General features: G+C 40.2%; 1 protein-coding gene across 7 annotated transcripts in view; it reads left to right on the top strand.

Annotated features, from left to right (window-relative positions):
• LOC124605610 (actin-binding LIM protein 2) overlaps positions 1 to 22,651 on the top strand; it is a 345,173-nt gene that overhangs the window by 234,092 nt on the left and 88,430 nt on the right. For 6 of the 7 annotated variants that reach the window (XM_047137409.1, XM_047137408.1, XM_047137412.1 and 3 more), the window contains 6 exons: positions 1,730 to 1,856; positions 3,627 to 3,720; positions 3,946 to 4,036; positions 9,400 to 9,563; positions 10,054 to 10,125; positions 11,895 to 12,087. In XM_047137409.1, coding sequence (XP_046993365.1) covers positions 1,730 to 1,856; positions 3,627 to 3,720; positions 3,946 to 4,036; positions 9,400 to 9,563; positions 10,054 to 10,125; positions 11,895 to 12,087 — 741 coding nt within the window. The remainder of the gene's footprint in view (positions 1 to 1,729; positions 1,857 to 3,626; positions 3,721 to 3,945; positions 4,037 to 9,399; positions 9,564 to 10,053; positions 10,126 to 11,894; positions 12,088 to 22,651) is intronic. The other variant, XM_047137411.1, reaches the window with a different exon arrangement.

Here is a 22,651-nt window from a genome sequence, read left to right as displayed (position 1 = left end):
TTGGACATTAAGACTGAAGTGCATCTGTTGGGCAGCCCAGCAGACTTGGACCAACAGGTGTAGAGCTTGCTGCACCTAGGACATTGGGGTATGTCCTGCTTGAAAGCACTAGCTTGCCGATGTGTGTTGGCTGGTGATTAACAGTGGCATCAAAGCAATGGTCTGTGTCTGCACAGCTTGTGCATGGCACCAAGCAGTGCCCCCACAATCTTTCACCCTCTAGCCTACCCCCTGCCTCCTCTGGGACTGCATCCATCTCGATTTTGTGGGCCCACTTGGAATCACTGTGGTTGCTCATTGCAGATGCTTATTCAAAGTACCCATATGGTTTACACATGCCATCTGTCACAACCAATGCCATTCTCACTGCCTTGGATCAGATTTGGCCATTTGAGGGCTGTCTCACACATTGGTCTCTGATAAGGGGCTGCAATTCACAGCATCTGCCTTCAAAGGTTTCAGTGAGGCCAATGGCATAAAACATATTTGCACCCCTCTATTCCATCCTTCCTTAAATGGTGAAGTAGAATGTTTCATTTGGACCTTTAAGCAGAAAAAGAAAACAGCTGTGAATCCTCTGTCCCTGCTTTTGAGCAGATACAAACCACGCTGATTAACAATCGTTTCCCCACTGAGCTGCTCCATCGATGGCAAACACAGACCTTGCATCTTCTGACACTGCCCCCCGTCAGTGATCTGCTTCTGTCCCTCCTAGAGCTACAGGCCTGGCATGGCACTTCGATCCCACAATCCTACTTAGGCTTGGACACCAGTAAAGGTGGTGAAGACTTAGGTGGCAGGTTACATCTATCCAAACACAGGAGGTGCTCAGGCACCGCTGTCTCAACAGCTTCAGCCTTGAGCATAAGCATTGCATCTGTCACCATCTCTTCTACCAGCATCAGGTAGCAGTGTGGCCCCACAACTGGAAACCGACAAGTCCACACTGTTGCTCTGGTGATACCTTGAGCATCCATGTGGATTGGTGTTAACCCCTGGCACGCCCATTACCAGCAGTATCCATTCTACCCCCTCCACCACACACACGGAATGGTCTGGGGCATTTCTGCCTGTAAGTGCCTCTCCCCCCCCCCTTTTTTTTGGGGGGGGGGGGGAAGGTGGTCTGGTATCCAGCCTTGCAAAAGTTGAATGCCCGCTGGAGGTAATGGATGGGGGTGGTGGACAGTGAAGTGCTGCAGGTTGGGCAGCGGGCAGGGGAGCAGCACTTCACTGTCTGCCATCCCCACCATACTATCCCTCCCCCTCCTACCCAGCCTCCTCCTTTCCCCACCCTGTTGCCACTTTCATCATGCACTGGCATTGCTGCTCGCAGTGTGGTTTCAGTTGCCTGAGACTGCAGTCCTGCGTGAGAGGTGTGTGTGTGTGTGTGTGTGTGTGTGTGTGTGTGTGTGTGTGTGTGTGTGTGTGTGTGTGTGTGTGTGTTGTTGACAAAGGCCATTGGCCGAAAGCGTTAAGTGTGAAAATCTTTATGTTGTGCGTATCTGCGACTCAGCATCACTGCTCATAATAGTGTTATATTCTTCTTTTAATATGTAATTGCATTATAGTCTCCTCAGTTTTTCTCATGTTGGTTCAAGGAAAGCTGTTGTTTTGCAATCTTAAGCAACTTATAAAGCAGTTATAGCGACAGTTTTATGATTATGTAGGCATTATACAATAATAAAGCATTTCATGTTGTGTGTTTACACAGTTTGAATTTCTTGAACAGAATGTGCTGGATGTCAGGAGGAGCTGAAGGAAGGTCAAGCACTAATTGCTCTGGAACGTCAGTGGCATATATGGTGCTTCAAATGCCGCACTTGTGATGCTGTTCTTCATGGGGAATACATGGGGAAGTAAGTACTGTTGTCTAGCATTTAATATATACTTATTCATCTTCAAAGCAGTATGCATTTTAGTCATGTTTTGTAGATGTGATGCAAATTCTATTTATTAATTGAATAAATCTGTATGAAAGGAGAAATCAGAGGGGACATTCTTCTAAACAGATTGCATTGTGAATTTTGAGACTGCCTAGATTGCTATCATATTATTTAATTTCCAAGAAAGGTGGATGATAATTCTACCTATTGTCAGTAAGTCTAATAAGTTTCAGCTTGCTCAGTGTACTGTTTGAGGCACCAGTCTTCATTTGTTTTACTAGATGTGTAAATTACACTGAGATAGGATTGGATTCGATATGGGAGCACTCTGACATAATGATATTTTTATGTTTTTAACTTTGGACTGGATGCAAATCAGAGTCTTAGCTGACCTTTGGTGACTCTTTGCCTGCCAAAGAAGCAGATTTTCAATACTTTAATGTGTTGAGTAATAAGAGAAACTGTCTTGAAGATGAAAGTCGAATGGGGTGACTGATAATGGCCGCTAAAGAAGAAAACAAGCTTTTAGTGTTGATAGTATTTGAAGGTGGGTAACCACTGCACCTGTTAAACTGAGTGTTCTCTTGGAATTAGATATGTATCTATTTATAATATTCCCCATGAGGCTCTCTGGGTTAAAAAGACCTGTAATTGTTGGATACTGTGTCTTCTAACCTCTAAGCAAAAAAACACTACATATTCGAATCAAATTTTTCCATCATTTGATTGCAGTGATCAAGAAGAGCATGTAATATTGTAATTGATGGTGTAACTTAGCTGTAACAATTCAACCCTGAAACAAAGTGGGAATTGTGCATTTCAACCTCTCTAGAAGAGGCGCACTAGTAGGGGAAGGGGTTTATGGTGGCCACGTCACTATGATTTTTATTTATTTATTTGTTCATCGATGGATCATCTCACAATGATAGGATTTGTCGTCATAATACATGAAAATAAATAGCTTCTTCATTTTTTAAATCACTAATAAATGTTTTCATGCATACTGCAAATGTTGAACTAATGTGTTCAAAAACTTAAGACTATCTGCTTCTTGTACTTGATTGTTAGACTATTTTGATAACATCTGGAGTTCTGTGTGAAGTACTGAATTGTATGTATTGAGTCTTTTTAAAATGTAATCAACTTTGAACTGTATGTTGATGTTATCAAATATTGTAACAGCTGTCTTTTGAGTTAGAAGACTGGTGCTACTTCTAATGTCTTTGCTTGTATCATCTGCAGCAAGGAAAAGTGTGCTAGCACAGATTTTTCCCAAAGATTTTGTCTTTCCTGGTAGTCAATTTGCCGTACACATATGGGAATGCTGTGTGTATATGGGAAAAAGTGAAGCTGCACCAGGGTTCATATTACGCATGAAACTACTGGTAAATAGGGTGCTGTCAGTGGCATACAGGCACATCACTGCCAGGCATGAGGAGCCTCTTCAAATCTGACCATGAGGACTGAATTTGCTGCAGAAATAGTTAAGGTTCCCATTTGAAATTTGGTTAGTAACTGAAATATTTAAAAAAAAACTAAATGGGAATAATAATGATACTGATTTTATTGCCTATGCTGGAAGAAATGTTGCTATGATATGATGGCAATTGTGATACTTGATTTATGTTACTGTCAGGTTAGTTTGTGTCGTTAAAAGTTTTCACCCTGTGTTCACAGATAACTTGCTTGTCAGTTACCTTCATTGAGTTTACATTACTTTTATTAACTGTTTTATGTTCTCAGAGATGGTGTTCCGTACTGTGAGAAAGATTATCAAAAGCAGTTTGGTGTTAAATGTGCATATTGCAGCAGATACATATCAGGGAAAGTGCTGCAGGTAATTATTTTTTTACAGTATACTACTTGTATTATTTCTTACCAGCGTCTGTTGGAAAATTGGGGAAATGGAATAACATGAATGAATCTTGAACGAAGGCTTGTATTTGGATAATTACATTGAATACATTTTTTGTAATGTTAAATCACAGTGTCAAAACAGCATAATAGTTTTTCCCTCTTGATTGTCAGATATTTATACAAATGAATTGCTTCCATTTTCTAGGCTGGTGATAACCATCACTTCCATCCAACATGTGCTCGCTGCACAAAATGTGGTGATCCATTTGGAGATGGAGAAGAAATGTATTTGCAAGGTACTGTTTTGGATCATTGTAATTGTTTTGTTCAACGTTTTTAAGAAGTGTAAGAGGAGTAAAAATTGTGATGATATAAAACTAATTCAAATAGATTGATAGGGGATGCTTTCAGAATGACGGTTAAAACAGTAACAGCATGTTACAAAACCCAGTTCTAAACTGTGTATCATGTTTCTTTTCTCATTCATTTGTGAGGAAAAAAGTAGTAGTAATTCGTTACACATTTAGCAAATAAGGTGAAATAAGTGTGAAATACAAAAGATGTTCAACTTATGAGGTAATGTAAAAATGAAATGTAACAAGGTATCTCACATGAATAAGCAATGTATACCATTCTCTCTGATAAAACATCTTGTTCATCGTTATTTGAATAATTTGTGCAGTGGCCATTCCCTCTCAGTATTTCTGCTCTGTGTGTTTTCCTCTGTATGTATAGTTGTTGTGAAGATATGTACACAATCAACTGGATCATTTGACTACAGAGGGCCAACCAATAACGGTCTGGTCCTTGATCCTTCATATTATTGTCATAAACGTACTCAGTTGTCCGATCCTGATATTAATTACTAATTTGGAGTAGTTATCTAAGAAAACTTGATTAATGATTCAGTTAAATAATTTAGGTTTAATAGCAAATTGAGCATTACGAGGTTTGTCCAGAAAATACGTATGAAAGTTGAATAATAACTTTATTTTACAATTATTCAGGTATTACAATATGGTCTCCTTCAAAGTACTTGCCCTGAGACGCGATACACTTCTGTCAATGCCGTTTCCACTGTTGATAACATTGCTGAAAGTCTTCAGTTGTGATGTTGTTCAGTTGCCGTGTCGTTTCCATCTTGATGGCTTCCACATCTCCCAAGTGCCGCCCCCGAAGCACCATTTTGCATTTCGGGAACATGAAGAAGTCACACGGGGCTAAATCGGGAGAATAAGGTGGGTGGTCTGTCATGGTGATTGAGCTTCAGGCCAAAAACTCACGCACAACGAGCGACGTGTGAGCAGGCACATTGTCGTGATGAAGGATCCACCTGCCCCCTTTTGCCAACTCCGGTCAAACTCGGGCCACACGAGCTCTGAGACATGTCAGAACTTCAACGTAAAAATTTCCGTTCACTCTCTGGCCGGGAGGAACAAATTCCTTGTGAACAATGCCCCTAGAATCAAAGAAAACAATCGACATTTTCTCCACATTGGACCTTGATTTTCGTGACTCTTTTGTTCTCGGTTCTCCTGCTAGTTTCCACTTCTTGCTTTGAGATTTGAGCTCCACATTGAATTCGTAAAACCAGGACTCGTCTCCAGTGATGACTCGGTTGAGAAACTCCCCACATTCCTCTGCTCCCAACCAATCCTCACAGCACTCAACCCTCTTTGCTTTCTGTTCTGGCGTCAAGAACTTCGGTACGATTTTCGCACACAATTTCTTCATTTCAAGTTTTTGTGTCAGGATTTCGTGAACGATTGTTTTGGGGATCGACAGCTCATCAGCAATCATTCTGACTGTCAAACAGTCTTTAAGAACACAAGCCTGAATTCATTCAACATTTGCATCGGAACTTGATGTTGACGGGCATCCTGGGCGAGGGTAATCGTTCACTTCTTCTCGGCCATCCCGGAACCTTTTTAACCACTTGTTCATGGTTGGTTTCTTCAGAGAATTGTCTCCGTAAACCTGTTTCAAACACTCAAAAATCTCACGGCATTCTTGCCTAGCTTTGCAAGAAACTTGATGTTGATGTGCCGTTCCTGAATCAGAGAGAGCTCCATGCCAACAGCAGATGAAAAAGGGTAACTGTCAACAAGCTGCTGCACACTCCCACCTTCACGCAGAGTGCTCTGACTCGAACTGAGGGTTGATGGGATTGATTACAGTAGTAGTCTCACCAGGCGGTGTCTGCAACTTGTAACGTAAAGACATTATTCAACTTTTGTACATATTTTCCGGACAAACCTCGTACTAGGAGATTTACTGGGAAACAAAAAAGTTGAGAAATTTGTACTAATTTTTCTTCAGGAGAAGATCTAGGAATCTTATACTAAAATCAGAATTTACTGTTATGCTTAAGTTCTCCACTTGAGCTCATTATTGGATATTCTTCATTGTCATAGTAAGTCATCCATAACATATTGACTATCTCCACAGAGCTGCAGAGAGATCTAAAGAGATCACTGTGCTTTAAGCAAAAACTTCAGTAAATCTTCGTTAGATGAAAAGAAAAAGAAATATAGTGGTGGGGAAAGTGACTGTTACTTATTAATTGTAAAACTGTCAGTCAACATTTCCAAAGTTGAAGCAGTTGTCTGTACGTGAAGACATAGATCTGACATTGGCAATATACAGAATAATCAGAATGAGATTTTCACTCTGCATCAGAGTGTACGCTGATATGAAACTTCCTGGCATATTAAAATTGTGTTCCGGACTGAGACTCGAACTCGGGACCTTTACCTTTCTTGGGAAAGTCTACCATCTGAGCTACCCAGGCACGACTCAAGATGAGGTACTGGCAGAATTGAAGCTGTGAAGGCAGTTGTGAGTCTTGCTTGGGTAGCTCAGATGGTAGAGCACTTGCCCGCGAAAGGCGAAGGTCCCAAGTTCGAGTCTCGGTCCAGCACACAGTTTTAATCTGCAAAGAAATTTCATACAGAATAATATTTGCAAATGAAACATGTATTTAGACCTTTAGAGAACTTTCAAGTGACACATCAGAGCATGGCAGTGTGAACCCAGAAGGCATTGGATGAATTAGTAAAAACGTTCTTTGGTTCTTCAAGAAGTATAAAATATACACATCAGACTAGTTTCACAAGATCTTAACAGTGTAAACCTTTCAAGTTGGCAAAATATTGCCACTAGTGGCTTACTAATTTAGCTCCTGCTACCTCAACAACACATTTCCCAGGAGAAATAAATCGAGAAGCATTTGAGATGACATGAACATTGACCAAAAACTTGATGGAAAACTGCAACATAAACATGAAACTTTTGAGATATGCAAAAATAACAGACAGAAAAATAAATTTCCTGCCTAGCAAATAAGTAAACAGAGACGATGGTCAGTCTAAAAGTGTAAAGAACTGTTGTGACTGTTATGGATCAAACAAGTGATGGTGGGTGTAGACCTTGTGAAGTTAAAAAAAAAGGAAGAAGCTGCTAGCATGGATAATATTCAACTAGAAGTCCTCAAAGGAGTGCCATAATCATCTGATGTACTTCTGTATGATATTGCAATGACTGTGTTTGTCTGAAGCACAATGCACTGCAATATTTATCTGCCAACAGTGCACAAGCAACTTTTAATTAAATGTCCCCCTGTGCAGGAATATACATAATGTCTGGTACAGCACAAATTTTCAGTGTTATTGTTCCATTATAAAGTTGATGATTGTTCAAATTCGCAACTGTGAATACATTTCATGCATGACATACGTCTAACAATTTCTTGTTATGTAGATTCACAACTACCAACCAAATGGAAAAAAATTATTTGTATCATGCTGCAAAACAAATACCTTATGCTCATCTATGGGAACTGATAACTGGAGAACCATAATGTTGTTATTGTCCCCTGCAAGATTGTTATAAGGATATTTGTACACTGAACACTGCTGAAGATGTAGCGAGGAAGATGATCTCAAAGGCATCTTCTTTAGTACAGGCGAGATAACCACACTTGGTAATTTATTGGAACAGCTGGTTCAATTCCAGTCATGGAACCAGCTGGTATCTGTGGATTTTGAGAATGCTTTTGACAGTGTCAAGAGGGACAACTACCGGCAAAGATGCGGCAAAGATGGAAGTTGAAGGAATCGTGGCAAAGATCATAATTTTAATGAAAGTGGTACATGAGGGCCATCTGCAGGTCCGACAATGGATACAGAGGAAGTTACCAGTAACACTGCAATAAATCTAGAAGTGGAACTGGATTGTTGTATCTTCCAGATGCTTTTAAAAATTGCGTAATGTCGTAAACAAGATAACAACAGAAGTATAAGAGATAGATTTTTCAAGGAAACCTTTGAGACCTTGACTTTGCAGGTGACATTTCTGTTTTATCCAACATATTCCAAGAAATAGCTTTAAGTTGTTATCAGAGAAACACTGGTATTTGCTAATGCCAGAAAGACCAAAGAAATGCAAAGAAAAAAATACATACAGGGGATGAAATTATACTATTCGTAACTCCATGTTTTTCTCTGACTAGTCATTCTGTTACCTTGGTAATGCAGTCACAGGGGGTGGAAGTACCACTATTTGTTGGGAATGCAGGAGCAGCACAGTGTAGATTATCTTCAATCAAAAAGATTCCCAACAATTAGTGATAAAAGGATATTTATTAAATATGAAGAAATACTCAGCTTAAAAAAGATGCATCTTCTTGTGAAATGTGCAGCACAATTAGACGTTTGAAATCATTCCAAATGAGAAGTCCTTTAAAATATTAAAGGCCTGTCACTGCTTGTAAGTGATGCCTGCGTCGAGTTCAGATCTGGCCTATGATGCCTACAGAGATTAAGTCTCTGAGACGATGGACAAACACTGCAGTTTGTAGACTCGGTGGTAACTGGAGACTGTTCACGACCCGGTGCACTGAAGAGAACAGTTTGCTGTAGCTCAGTGCTCCGATATTTAACGAGGTGTCAACCAGGTGCTATTCACACATGTGATGACCATGAGTTGGCTGCGTATTGCCAACCCATACAGCTACTTTGCAACAAGTGTTTCAAGTGCAACTTTTCAATTGTGGTGCGGTACTCTCTTTAGTCGTGAGTACAGTCACCACAGTGTGGACTTCACAAATAGACCCAACAGACCTACAAGCACTGTAGAAGTAGAGAACACTTATTAGAACAAAGTTAATTATCTTCCAGGTTCAGGGCCATTGTAAATTTTTGTATGCCCATGAAACATGGAGAGCAACCAAACAGTTACAGGGGAAAAGCAGAAATTATGCACTTCTATAAACAAATATTTTGAGACTCTCATCAGTATGAGGTGGCTGTACCTCATATCAATTAAAAGTCCATTCAGAGTACACTGACTGGCATCATAATTGAATATTGAAGAGAGCATGGACACTACAGACTATGTATAGGATAACAGTGATTAAGAAGGAGGTAAACAGTGGTAGGACATTGATGGATTTTGCTGCTGTTTTGCTGTGGAGTAAAATGATGAATTTAAGACTTAACATTTTTGAATTTTTTGAGTAAGCGGCTTATTTATTTAGTTTTATTTTATGTAGAGAAATTGCTAGTACTCTTTTTGCTAATTATTTTGTATTCAGATAATCATAATGACTATTATCTCTCTGTTGTTATGTTTTAAATTTAATACGGAATCCATCTTCTAGGTACTGCAATATGGCATCCTCGCTGCGGACCAGGGCCAACTGAAAATGGGGGTGCAGTCTTAAATGGTGCATTAGAAAATGGCCATTGCACTGACGGAGAATCGGGGAAAGAAGGAGGACGTGAATTTGATCACATGAGCAGCTCAGCTGTCAGTGAGATGCAGGCAAGAAATTGGCATTGTTTGGTTTGAAAGAGAATCCTACATGTTTTATTTGGAGTAGAAGAACAGAAGTAGTTGATGTAGTAAATGCATGATTTGTCAGATTCCTTCCTTTTCTGTGTTTTTGTTTGTTTGCGATAAAACAAATTGCCTTAAGGCTTATGTTACATTCACTTGTGATAATTTTTTAAGAAAAATCATTCTAACAATTATACACAAGCAGTAGTAGTTCAATTTGTAGTAACTGTCCAAACATTTCCTTTAAGCATGTGATATTTTTGATTTACTTAATTGTCTGTGATAATTATATAAATAACTTGCACTGTTTTTTATCCTACATAAGATTTTTAGTTTTCCATTGTTTTTGCATGTTTGTTTTGTTAGCATGATTTCATGTGTAGAATTTGTTGGCATGCCTGTCATTTAAAAGCATTTAGCTTTGCAAAAAAGAAATTTATTTCTTAACCTTTGGTGTGATTATTTGGTTTTGCAGTTTTCGCTGCGTTCCCGCACGCCTAGCCTTAATGGCTCATTATATAGCCCTTATAATAGCTTATCAAGGAAGGTTAGTATAGGTGTAAACTTTTATGTGTTACTTTACTAGTAAGTACTGAAATTAAGTAGTCACTTTCTACAGTGTGTGTCTGAATGGAAATTAGAGTATGAAATCTGTAATGCTCATTCAGAGAGAGAGAGAGAGAGAGAGAGAGTGATGGAGGGAGGGAGGGTGCACTTGTGCCTTTTTTGTTTAAAATGTGCAGTTGGTTAAAATGTGTTTTAAATCACATTGGTTGTGTAATAAGTATTTTTGTAATATGAGCATTAGCTGTACACCATTACAGTTCATATCTACCTGCACAAGGCTAAGAAATACTCGATACTGTGTGTCTCACTCTGTGTCTTTTTTTTAAATTCCTGTGTGTCTTTCATGTATGTGGATGCACGTTTGTGTCTCTCACACCTCCCTCCAGCATTCTTATTACTGTATCAAAGGCTTCATTTTCTTAAGATATGAAATACTGTGTAATTAGGATGCCGATATGTGCCAGGAGACAGGGTGGGGTGATATTTATTAGCAGTTGCTTGTTATGGAATGAACCTGTCGTGACAAACGTTATATGTACACATCAATTTATCTAATTTTTCTGTTAATTTTTGCTCATATAGTCAGAGAAGGGGAAAACTGGAGGGGGGGGGGCTGCAAATAAAATGATATGCTGAATTGTTTCAATACTACATACAGAGAATACCACAGATCTCACCTTGTTTAACGTACTGACCTATTGTATATACCTGAAGTTTTAGTTCATGTTGAGGCATTCTTTGTTCAGTTCCTTATGATGATCCTGTGATAGTACATTGTAATGGCAGTGTCAAACAACAGGCTATATTTTTCAGTCCAAACATCCACAATTAATGGTACAGTTTTCAGAAGTAGTAATGTGTCACGGTGGGTTCCAGTACAATAACTGTACTGTGATTTTTACGTGCTAAATCCATTGTGTGCTGCAGGTGACCATTGTTTGTTCCTTGTGTTTTTGATCATCCCTGTAATTTGTTTGAACAGTTCTAGTTATTTGTTAGAAAACAATAAATGCACAAAAAGATCAGCTGTGAGGAGCTAGGTAATGGGGAAAGTAGCACTTTATTTCCTGATGGATAATGTTAGTAATAAAAGTTTTAAAAGAATATGATAGTGATGTGTAGCTCAATGTGTAGACTGCATGATTCTATCACACACATTTCTTCCAGAGAAGTACCAACTGTAATTAATGCAGACTTCACCATCATAAGTGTATAAGATTTGGCTCTCTTCTTGAATCCAGGTATCATCAAGAATATACTTTGAAATGAGGATTTCACATTTATTATTGGGCTTAGCTGTAGGAAAATCTATGTTACTTACTTTTAATTTTTCATCTGACGTCTCTGTTTTTAATTAAATCAACATTGGCTTGTTAAATTCTATTTCTTCCTCTCTTCTTTTCAATTTCTCTACTCTGATACTAATACTCATTTTCTAGTTAAATTTTATTTAGACTGTAACATTGTACTTGTGATCTGACATCACCATATGCCTCATAATTATAACCAATCTAAGTTGCTTCTAGTTGGTATAGTTATTGGAAAACTAATGTGTGTCAGTACTATAGCTTGTGACAGATTTTGTGTGCATTTTGACGTTTCCCGTTAGTCTTTGGGGGGAAGGGGGGGGGGGGGGGGGAAGCTGCCATTATATGCATGACTTAAGAATAAATTTTTAAACAAAAATATATATTAATTTCCTTATCGCTACTAAGTTTTCCTTATGTATACAATTTTTGTTTATTTCAGTATTCAGGGGGTTACCACCGGACAGGAAGTCCAGGTCTTATTCTGAGAGAATACAAAAGTAACCAGTATGATGACATAAGCAGGATTTATACCTACAGCTACCTGACAGAGGAACCCTCTCTGGGATACCTTAGACGACCCATTGATCCATATGACAAACCGCCAACTTCACCGCATTTTCATCGTCCATCTTGTAAGTTGAAGTATCATTGTTTAATCTTTTTGAATATTACAGTGATTTGTTTCATGGGCTGAAGTATGTAGATGAACTTTTTAACAAAATGCCATTGCTGTCGAACTATTTGAGTGTTGTACTTCTCATATGATGTAAAATGCGTGCTATTGTTAGTTTTGTTGGTTATCATCACTGTTACACATGTTATCCTGGATATGTGATAGAACTCAGAGTGGATAGTCACAAATGTGCATCTCAGAAAATGTAACCTGCATATGCTGGAGAACATATGTACCAGTTTTAAGTATTACAAACCTTGTTGGGCACTGTGGACATCACTTCCTGCAGGTTATTGCTATTACCATTTTTGTTGTAGCAGAGTGAATGCAAACATGTCATTTGCATTGAAAAAAATGGCTATCAGTAAAATGTTTATGGAATTCACTGCTTGCTTTTAATTGCCACTGTATTTTCGTAAGTTGTGCAGCGAAGACCTCTAAGCTAGTCTATTCTGTGCAAGCCTTTTCATCTCTACAACCTACATACATTTGAACCCACTTGCTGTAGTTAAACCATAGTCTCCTTTTCCCCCACACTACTCTCCATCACCAAATTGACGATTCTTTGATAACGCTGGTTGTGTCTGACTGACCGTTCCCTTCTTTTAGTTAAAATGAGCCATAAATTTCTTTTCTCGCCAATTCAATTCTGTGCCACTTCATTAGTTCATTGCTCTACTCTGGGGGAAGAGACAGAAAGATCATTGTGCACATGACACTGGTGAAGTTGATTTTGATGTTGGCACTACATTCCATCCGGACCTGAAATAAGATACATGCAAGCACCAAGTTGACGGACTATCTCACCTTGCGCCCACCTTTGCTGCTGCTAAATATCATGTAAAACTCGAGCAGGTGGAGTGGTGGCCATGAAGCAGTTCCCCCGGCAATGGTTCATCTCATGGGTGCAAAAGATAGGAGGCGAGAAACAGTTGCAATGCTTGATCCTTGATGTGTGTGGAATGAAGTTTGGCCATCTGCTGCTTGAAGATTCTGACAAAACGTTCTGCTTGGCCATTTGACTGTGGATGGAACGGTGCACTAGTTAGATATTGTATGCCATTGCATTCACAGTATGCCATTGCATTCACAGAATGTCTCAGATTCATTTGACGTGAACTGAGGGCCGTTGTCTGACACTATGGCTCCAGGTAAACCTTTGAGGCAAAAAACAAAGGACAACACCTGAATTGTGCTTTGTGATGTCGTCAAGTTCATTGGCACAGCAAAAGGAAACTTGCTGTATGAGTCAACTACAATAAACCAATGAGAAATCCAGAAAGGTCCCGGAAAGTCTGTGTGCACCTGTTGCCATGGCGATTGCAATTTCGGCCAAGCAGAGAATTTTTGTAGCAGAGCGTGCTGATTTTCCGCACATGCGTAACTCTGTGACGTCATCTGTCCTATTTGGGTGTCCGTACCCTGCCAAGTACAGTGTCGACGCTCTTAACTGTTTCGTACGAACAATCCCCCAGTGTCCTTGGTGAAGTGAGTGCAACACTACTTTTTGCAGAGCATCTAGGATCAACACATGTGACTGTCCACTGTCATTTTGAACAAGAATCACACCTTCCTGTAGCATAGTGAGGCTATCCCGATGTGCAAAGTACCGAAGTACTGCAGAGTTCTTTGTACTATGCAAGGAACGAGCCAGGATGTGGGAATGTATGTTAGCAAAATGTTCAGTTTTGAGTCAGCTTCCGTGGCCTGTGCAATTGTCCTATAGTTCACGGGAAATGATTGAGGCAATTCAGAATCCTGAGCATTGATGTGACAACAAGATGCAACAGAAGTGTCAAAGTCTGTATCAGGGCCAATTGGAAGACGTGGAAGTGCGTCCGCGTTCTCATGTTGAGCCATTGGACAATATACAATCTCGTACTGGTATTAGAGATGACAACAAAGCCCATCTTTGCAATTTTTGGGCGGTTCATACAGGAAGCAGTTTCGTTGGATGAAACAAGGACTGCAAAGGCTTGTGATCTGTTACTGGGAAGAACTTTCTGCCATACAAATAGTGTTGGAATTTGGTGACACCATACGCAATAGCCAAAGCCTCTTTCTCAATTTGTGAATAGTTACACTGAGCTTTGGACGACACTTTTGATGTGAAAGATATATTCCTGTCTTTATCACCAATTCTGTGCGAAAGCACTGCACTGATTCTGTAAGTGGAAGCATCAGCTTGCAGTACAACTGGTTTGACAGGATCAAAGTGAACTAAGCATTGATCACTGAGCATTGCATCTTTAAGTTTTTGAAAAGCTACTTGACACTCATCTGTCGAACTGAAATTTTCACGTTTCCCACAAAGAAGCAAATGAACAAAAAGTTTGTTGGACTGACGTATCACTGAGAAACTGCATGCTTGCTACTAGTTTTGCTAACACCTGCCGCAGACTTTGAATATACTGCGTTAACGACATGGACCCTGTGACTAGATTTTTGTGAGTGGGCTTTATTCTTAGGTTTGTTCTGCTGCAAAGATACGGACTGTACATGTCCTTTCTTGCCACAAGCGCGACACTGATCTTGTCGGGAGGGGCAGTCTCGGCGTTTGTGCCATGAATAATACTGAGGGCAAGACTTAATTCTGTTCGTCTGTGTAGCTGCCTGTTTAGCGAGCTCCTTATGTGGCATGGAGTGTTGTTCACTCGGTGTGGAGCGCAAACTGCCGCCGCCGAATGGGCCCGTCACAAACAAGGGACTCAACTCGACCAATGGCTGGTTGCTCGGATTTATTAGCCAACAGGGCACCTAAATCATATTGATCTAGTAGTTGCACTACCTGCTGAAATGGTGGATTGGATTGTTGACATAAGGTATATTGTACGCGATCGTATCATGCAACGTAACACCTGAATATAAAGCACCACAAGCACATCTGAATTTGAACTTCCTCATCATACCCTTCAAATCTGTGACCTACTCGCAATAAGTTTGTTCTGATCATTTTTTACAATTAAAGAATTGATGCCTAGCTGCTACCACATTCACTTGTTGGTCATAATAGTTAGTTAGCGAATCCACAACCTTTACACACGAAAGTTCACTTGGAGTGGCGTTAGGGAATAACTTCTGAGTTAATCGGAACACTGCAATTCCTACCATTGAAGGAAGGTAATGGCTTTTCACAGTACCTGGTACATTGTGAACAATGACGTGGGCTACAGATTGTTGCAACCACTCGAGCCATTCCTCTTTGTTTTCTTGAAACTGGCGAAAAGACTGTTTAGACATAGGCGTTTCTGTAGGTGGTGCTTGTTCTGTCGGATTGCAGTGTTAGCCAGTAGCTGCTGCACCGTGTTGAGCAGTGTAGACAATTGCTGAGTCTGGAACTGGAACATCTGCATTAGCTGTGTTGCATCTAACACTGGCAGCTGTGCCACCTGAGCAGGGGATGCAATGAAATGAAATGAAATGAAATGAAATGTCGTTCGTGTCGTGTAGCTAGGGCCTCCCGTCGGGTAGACAGGTCACCTGGTGCAGTTGATGCCACTTCGGTGACTTGCATGTTGATGGTAATGAGATGATAATGCTGATGATGAGGACAACACAATACCCAGTCCCTGAGCAGAGAAATTCTCCGACCCAGCTGGGAATTGAACCCAGACCCGTCAGCATGACAGTCTGTCACACTGACCACTAAGCTATTGGGGAGGGGTTAGAAAGGGTGGTCATTTTGGAAGAGAGAAATGCAAGAAACAGACAAGGAAAGCAAGAAATCTCTGCAACGCCCACCTGAAAACACTGATTAGGAAAAGAGGCTGTTAAAGCAAGTAAATGCCCCTGCAAAGTAAAGACAAGAGAAAGTTAAGGCACCAGCAAAACACAAAAGAAAATTCCATGGCTGCAAGTTGACGAGTTTTTCTTATAACTCATCGCCAATGTTGGATACTGCCCACTCATTTAATATAGGGTGCCTAGGAAGCTGTTTTCTCCAATAGCTAGACAACATTCAAGCAAATCTTATTAATGGAGTTTGTTACAATAACTGAATTGACAATACTTAACTTTGTCTTTTTCATAATGAAGTGTCGCAAGAAATTGGCGACATGCAAATTATCAGTGTCCTTCGATGTATACAATATCCATGCAAGCAATTGGTATAGATCACAAGTCTTAGCTAAACAGTTAGGATGATCGCTCGTCTTCTAGTGTGGCTCTCCTAGTACCCATCATCTAAAGCGGTTGAGACTAGCTGGAATGACGCTTACGTTCTCTTCATATAGGTGCTGCTCGTGTCACGGTGTCATCTTAGTTAGCATTCTATTGGCTGACGTCGTCTCACAGCCTTCTCTGCTGTATCATTCAGGCCGGCGTGCCAGCGCTCGATGTTACTCGGAACACTTTGTTGTCCAAATAACAAAACTCAGCAGTTATTTTTAGTGTCATATTTCCTATTACAATTTCTTTAGCATCATCTTATTTAATTGAACTACATTCCATTACCCGTATTGTACTCTAGTCGATTTTCACCTTGTGAACTCTTTTTCAAGATACTGCCCCTTCTGTTCAACTGCTCTTTGATTATTAGATTAGATTCATTTTTTGTTCCATAGACCCAAAAAATGAAATGATTCTCGCGGGTGTGAAACATGTCGGAAAGTATAAAATAAAACATTTGAATATAATACTTACTACCTTGATCATTTGTCAGGAGATAGTTGAAATAGGTTAATACAATGCAGTAAACTGGAACAGCTAATATTTACAGAATTAATATGCTGTCAGAATGAAACACTGTTATGCACTATTAATAAATTTCTCATACACAAAATACCTAATATTGACTGTTGTGACCAAGTGTTGTCAAAACTGAAATCTAACCGATATTTTTACTTAAGCTGGCTTAAAAGTCTCTGTTAAGATATTTATCTATGGAGTAGAAGGAGTTGCCTATCAAAAAGTCTTTCAAACTCTGTTCAAACCGTGCTTTGTCTGAAACCAAGTTTTTGATGGTTGCTGGTCATTTATCGAAAATGTGTGTTCTTGAATATTGGGTCCCAAAATCTGACATAATTCTCGCAGCAAATACAGACTTGTTTAGGCGCTTAAGCAATTCTGTTGTATGCCCTTCCCGACTGAATTTATTATTGAGTTGTAATCCCAGAAATTTAACACTGTCAATCTCTTCGATCTGCATGTCTTCAGATGTTATACTCATACTGGAAGGAAATCTCGTACAGGTTCTGAGCTGCCTATTGTGCGTCTTCTCAAAGCTTAATGACAGTGAATTAGATTTAAACCACTTATTAATGTATGTGAAAATTTGATTAGCAGCAATTTCTAAATCTGTACTTGACTTGCTACTTACTGCAATGCTTGTATCATCTGCAAACGAAACAAACTTAGCATCTGGCAATGTCACAGATGAGAGGTCATTAATGTATACAAGTAAAAGCAATAGACCCAAAGCAATGGTGAGGAACACCACATGTAATTAATTCCCAGTCAGATGAAGACTGCCTGCTTACTGCACAGGTATTTCACAATGACAGCACTTGAGGGAAAATGATTTTCGAAAGTGGAGGCAACCATATTAATGAATGCTTTGTATTTTCCATTTGAGTCAGACGTATTGTAAACATCTATCCAGTTCATATCTTTGAGCAATTTACTGAATTTCTCAACTTTTGACTTATTTATTACCTTCCTGTACTAAGATTTAATAGATTTTTTATCCTGGCAAGTTTCAACATTTAACACAAGATGCTGCATGTCATGATCAGATAGCCCATTTACTATAGGTTTTGTGATATGACTTTTTTTCCTGCATTTGTCTAGTACTTTGCTATTTCTGATAGAATTAAAATGTCATTGGCAGCTCTGAAAGTTTGTTTCATTTTCATTTCCCTAAACATCAGTTTTCTTTCCAAATGTCTCGTAGATTACCTGTCCTGGTTGCTAAGTGTATAGATTTAATATCATTTGGGATATGCTACAATCCTGTGTCGCTCCCTTCTCAACTACTGCTTCCTCTTCAAGTCCCTCCTGATTTTTGTAAAAGTTATAAGTAACCTTTTGCCCCCCCCCCTCCCCCACCATATTTTGTCCCTGTCATCTTTATAATTTGCAAGAGTCTTTTCCAGTCACTATTGTCAAAATCTGTGGTCTAAATGTACAAATGCTAGAAACATTGCTATGTCCTAAGTCGTGGGGTCAGTGATATTGTGTGAGTTCCTATATTTCTCTAGAATCCAAGGTTGGCGTCTACAATTTTTTTCTTTGAGGTGATCTTGTAAAATACAGCAACACAACAGTGCTGGAAGCTGGACTTGTTGATGTTTTCAGTCGGCCAGACATTTCCTTATGCACATTCTGAACAGTACCATCAGCTTCCCGAATGCAACAAATTGTTGTACATGGTGGTGTCTGACTTCCGTACACATTGTACCATTGCCGTTTTACCTTCATCATGTTTTCGTACTTCCAGTACCACTTTAATATAGCCTTGCGTTGCTCAAATGACAATCTTACTTCATTTATTGCTGAGAAAACAGTGGACTATGTACCCTGCAGAATTGCAATGATATGTCATTTTGTTTCAAAGATATTAACTATTAGAGAGTGTCTACATATTTATGGACTCCTCTGTATTAATCTGTTTTGTTTATTTGACAGAAAATAAGTGAACTAATGCTACAATGCCTGTTGATTGACTCCATTTAGTTCTCAACATCAAAGGCTGTTTCAGCACGGGGGCTTAAATAGGCAGTGGCCTGTAGCACTGAAAGTGTGACAAATTCCATTCAAAATGTTTTCAGTTACTCTGAAAACTTTGTTGCTGAGGGCACTTCTGATTTTCAGTCATTATGTATTGCATTGTATTGTTAGCCACCCCAAATGGAAGACTTACTGCTCCATAATGCATGCATTTTGTAAGAATGGATCCATGTCTCCTTCTAAATTGCTGGCTCTGTTTTAAACAAGCTTGATACATATATCACTGTCTGGACATGACACGCAAATACTCAGACTGTATTCTTTCAGTACTTGAGAATGAGAGTACTTCGTGACTTAAGACAAAAATTACACACAGCTTCAAAGATATACAGAACTTTTCCCAGCTGACCTCCACTGAAATGATGAAAGAAAAAATGTTTTATCACGTGCTACATTTTCGTTATTCATGCAATAGAACTACCACATTAGGCATGGCAATTTATTGCTTCTTTGGTACTAACTCTGTTCACAACACATATATCACTGAATGTACCTATGAATTACATTATTGTATGACACATAGTTCAGTAGATATGAAGTCATAAACGTTGAGCTCTGTGGAAACAGAACAATGGGGCAAAATTTGCTAGAGATACGGGTGAAATATGTGTGTAAATCCTTGTGAAATATGTGAAATGTACGTATGTGAGCGAAGCCACAGGTGGAAAGCTCATCCTAAACCAATGATGGATTTCAACCAAACTTGGGTGCATGCCACTTACTAGTTGGAAAGAAATACATTGGTGGTTAAGAACTGGCAACCTCCTAATGGTGTGGTGGTGATAAAATGTTGATGTACAGAGAGACGGGGGAGTAGGAGATGACAGAGAAAGAGGGGAGGAGGAGATAGACTAATTGAACAGGAGAATACTCGTCATATACCGGAGATGCTGAGTCGCAGATAGGCACAAATAAAGAATTTCACAAATAAAGCTTTTGGTGAGTAAGGCCTTTGTCAGCAATAGATCTCTCACACACACACACACACACACACACACACACACACACACACACACACACACTCGCAGCTCACACACAATTGTAGTGTCAGGCAGCTGAAACCACACTGCGAGCAACAACACCAGTGCATGATGGGAGTGACAACACTCGCAGCTCACACACGATTGTAGTGTCAGGCAGCTGAAACCACACTGCGAGCAACAACACCAGTGCATGATGGGAGTGACAACACTCGCAGCTCACACACGATTGTAGTGTCAGGCAGCTGAAACCACACTGCGAGCAACAACACCAGTGCATGATGGGAGTGACAACAGGGTGGGGAAAAGGGGAAGGCTGAGGCAGGGAGGGGTAGTATGGGAGGGGTGGCGGACAGTGAAGTGCTGCAAGTTAGCGGAGGGCAGGGGAGAGATGGCTAAGGGGGGGGGGGGTATAATGGAAAAAGAGATAAGTAGTAAAAAGGATGGATGTGATGGTGGAATGACAGCTGTGTAGTGCTGGAATGGTAACATGGGAGGGGCCAGATAGGTGAGAACGGTGACTAACAAAGGTTGAGGCCAGGAGGGTTATGGGAATAGGAGGTATTGGAGGGAAAGTTCCCACCTGGGTAATTCAGAAAAGCTGGTGTTGGTGGGAAGAATCCATTTGGCACAAGCTGTGAAGCAGTCATTGAAATGACAGATGTCATATTTGGCAGTGTGCTCAGCAACAGGACGATTCACTTGTTTCTTGGCCACAGTTTGTCAGTGGCCATTCATGCGGACAGACAGCTTGTTGGTTGTCACGACACATAGAATGCAACACAGTGGTTGCAGCTTAGCTTGTAGATTAGATGACTGGTTTCACAGGTAGCCCTGCCTTTGATGGGATAGGTGGTGTTTGTGACTGGACTGGAGTAGATGTTGGTGGGGAGGATGTATGGGACAGATTTTGCATCTAGGTATATTACAGGGTTATGAGACATGTGGTACGGGGTTGGAAGCGGGGGCTGTGTGAGGATGGATGAGTATTATGTAGGTTTGGTGGACGGTGGAATACCATTGTGGGAGGGATGGGAAGTATAGTAGGCAGGACATTTTTCATTTTAGGGCATGACGAGAGGTAGTTGAAACCCTGGTGGAGAATGTAATTAAGTTACTCCAGTCGTGGGTGGTAATGAGTTAAGAGGGGACTGCTCCTCTGTGGCCGGATGGTGAGACTTGGGGAGGTGGTGTGGGAGACGGTAAGATGAGGTACAAAAGCAAATCTCCCATGCCTTATCTTTCCAGTCTCACCTCTCTCACACACCATATAGTAAAAAAAGAGAGATAGCATTTTGGCCAGAACTGTCAGACCAAGTAAGCAGTTGTGAATCTCGGCCTAGGTAACAGATAATGTTGAAGAAGAGGTGCATCGATTGTTAGCACCAATCTCCAACACTACTCAAATGCACTATGAAGAATGGACTTGGTCAACTTCGACTTTGTTACAACACTCAAACAATAACCCAGATTCGATCAATTCAGGTACAACAAACTTCCCCATCAAGTATAGTGCCCCACAAAATAACAGATATTTGGAGAATGGAGAACAACACACCAGTAATGTTTCCAGTGTGGTGTCACTGGGTGCGTTGTATGCTACTGCAAAGAAAGGTGACAAGTGTTTGACGACTATTACTTCACAAGACATCAACCACCACAGCAGTCAACTGCAGACAATTATAGTTAAGCTCTAGGGCAAAGACCATCAGTATACCCTGGACAGGACTGTTCTCCAACAAACCGTTGCTATTCCCATCGCTGTTCAGTGATAACAGCCACTCACTTAGCCATGAAATTCAGGAAAATGAAGTGAGATGACCATCCATGGAGATGAAGCCGCCACGAGATGAAAATCCTTCGTGAATGACAATCACAAAACTGTCAGGAAATGCCATTGAAGTCATAATCAGCAGCAAATCTGTCTGGGCATTAATCAGCCCTGGGGCTTCCGTTTTTCTAATGTCAAATGCTTATCGTCGCCAACTAAAGGAGACTGTGTTCTGTGATATAAAAACAATTGTGCTGTAAGTCGCAAATGGGAAACAAGTCCATCCAGTAGGAACATGATTGCAAGAATAACTATCAGTGACAGAACCCAACCCTTCAGATTCGTCTTTTTAACAGAGTGTAATCATAATGTTGTTCTTAAGATGGGCCTTCTTGTAGGCATCACAAGAAGTTGTAGACTGTGGAAGATCAGAGCCCCATATTGACTAAGCTATTAACGAAGATTGTCGTGGGTGGTTATATGCCGTTGAAGACATTGTTAGCTCACTGTCATCAATAAGACAAGTTCCAGTCATCAATTTTGATGCTCAGTTAAACTGGTGGTTTTGTTCATTACAAAAGGCTGCTCAGGCTAACAGAAGAAATCTACATACCAGTGACAATCATAAGTATTGTAGTTGGTCAATGAGAACTTCGGATCACGAAGTGTTATGAGCAGCCACAACTCATCCTTAAAGTTATGTGCATAGGACAGCAAAGTACTGTCGATGAAGCATCATGCCCTGCTACCACTGCAGACAATGTGGGAGAGGACACTACTATAGAACTGTCAATAGGATCTGGTCTGACTGAGAAACAATGTTGGCAGGTGTCAGCCATGTGCACCAATTTTGGATGCTTTCAAATCTGAAGTGGAGAAACGACCGACCAAGCAGCCCATGATAAAACATCATATCAATACAGGGGATCATCCACCAATTAGCCAACGCTCGTATAGGGTGCAGCTGTCTGATTGATTGATAACCCAAGAGGAAGTGGGGAAGGTGCTACAAGATGATCACATTGAACCTTCAGAGTGTCTTTTCT

Source organism: Schistocerca americana, chromosome 3 (assembly GCF_021461395.2).
Source record: "Schistocerca americana isolate TAMUIC-IGC-003095 chromosome 3, iqSchAmer2.1, whole genome shotgun sequence".
Taxonomy (NCBI): Eukaryota; Metazoa; Arthropoda; class Insecta; order Orthoptera; family Acrididae; genus Schistocerca; species Schistocerca americana.
Note: the sequence above shows the minus strand (reverse complement) of the source record. Positions and strands in the feature narration are given on the sequence as shown.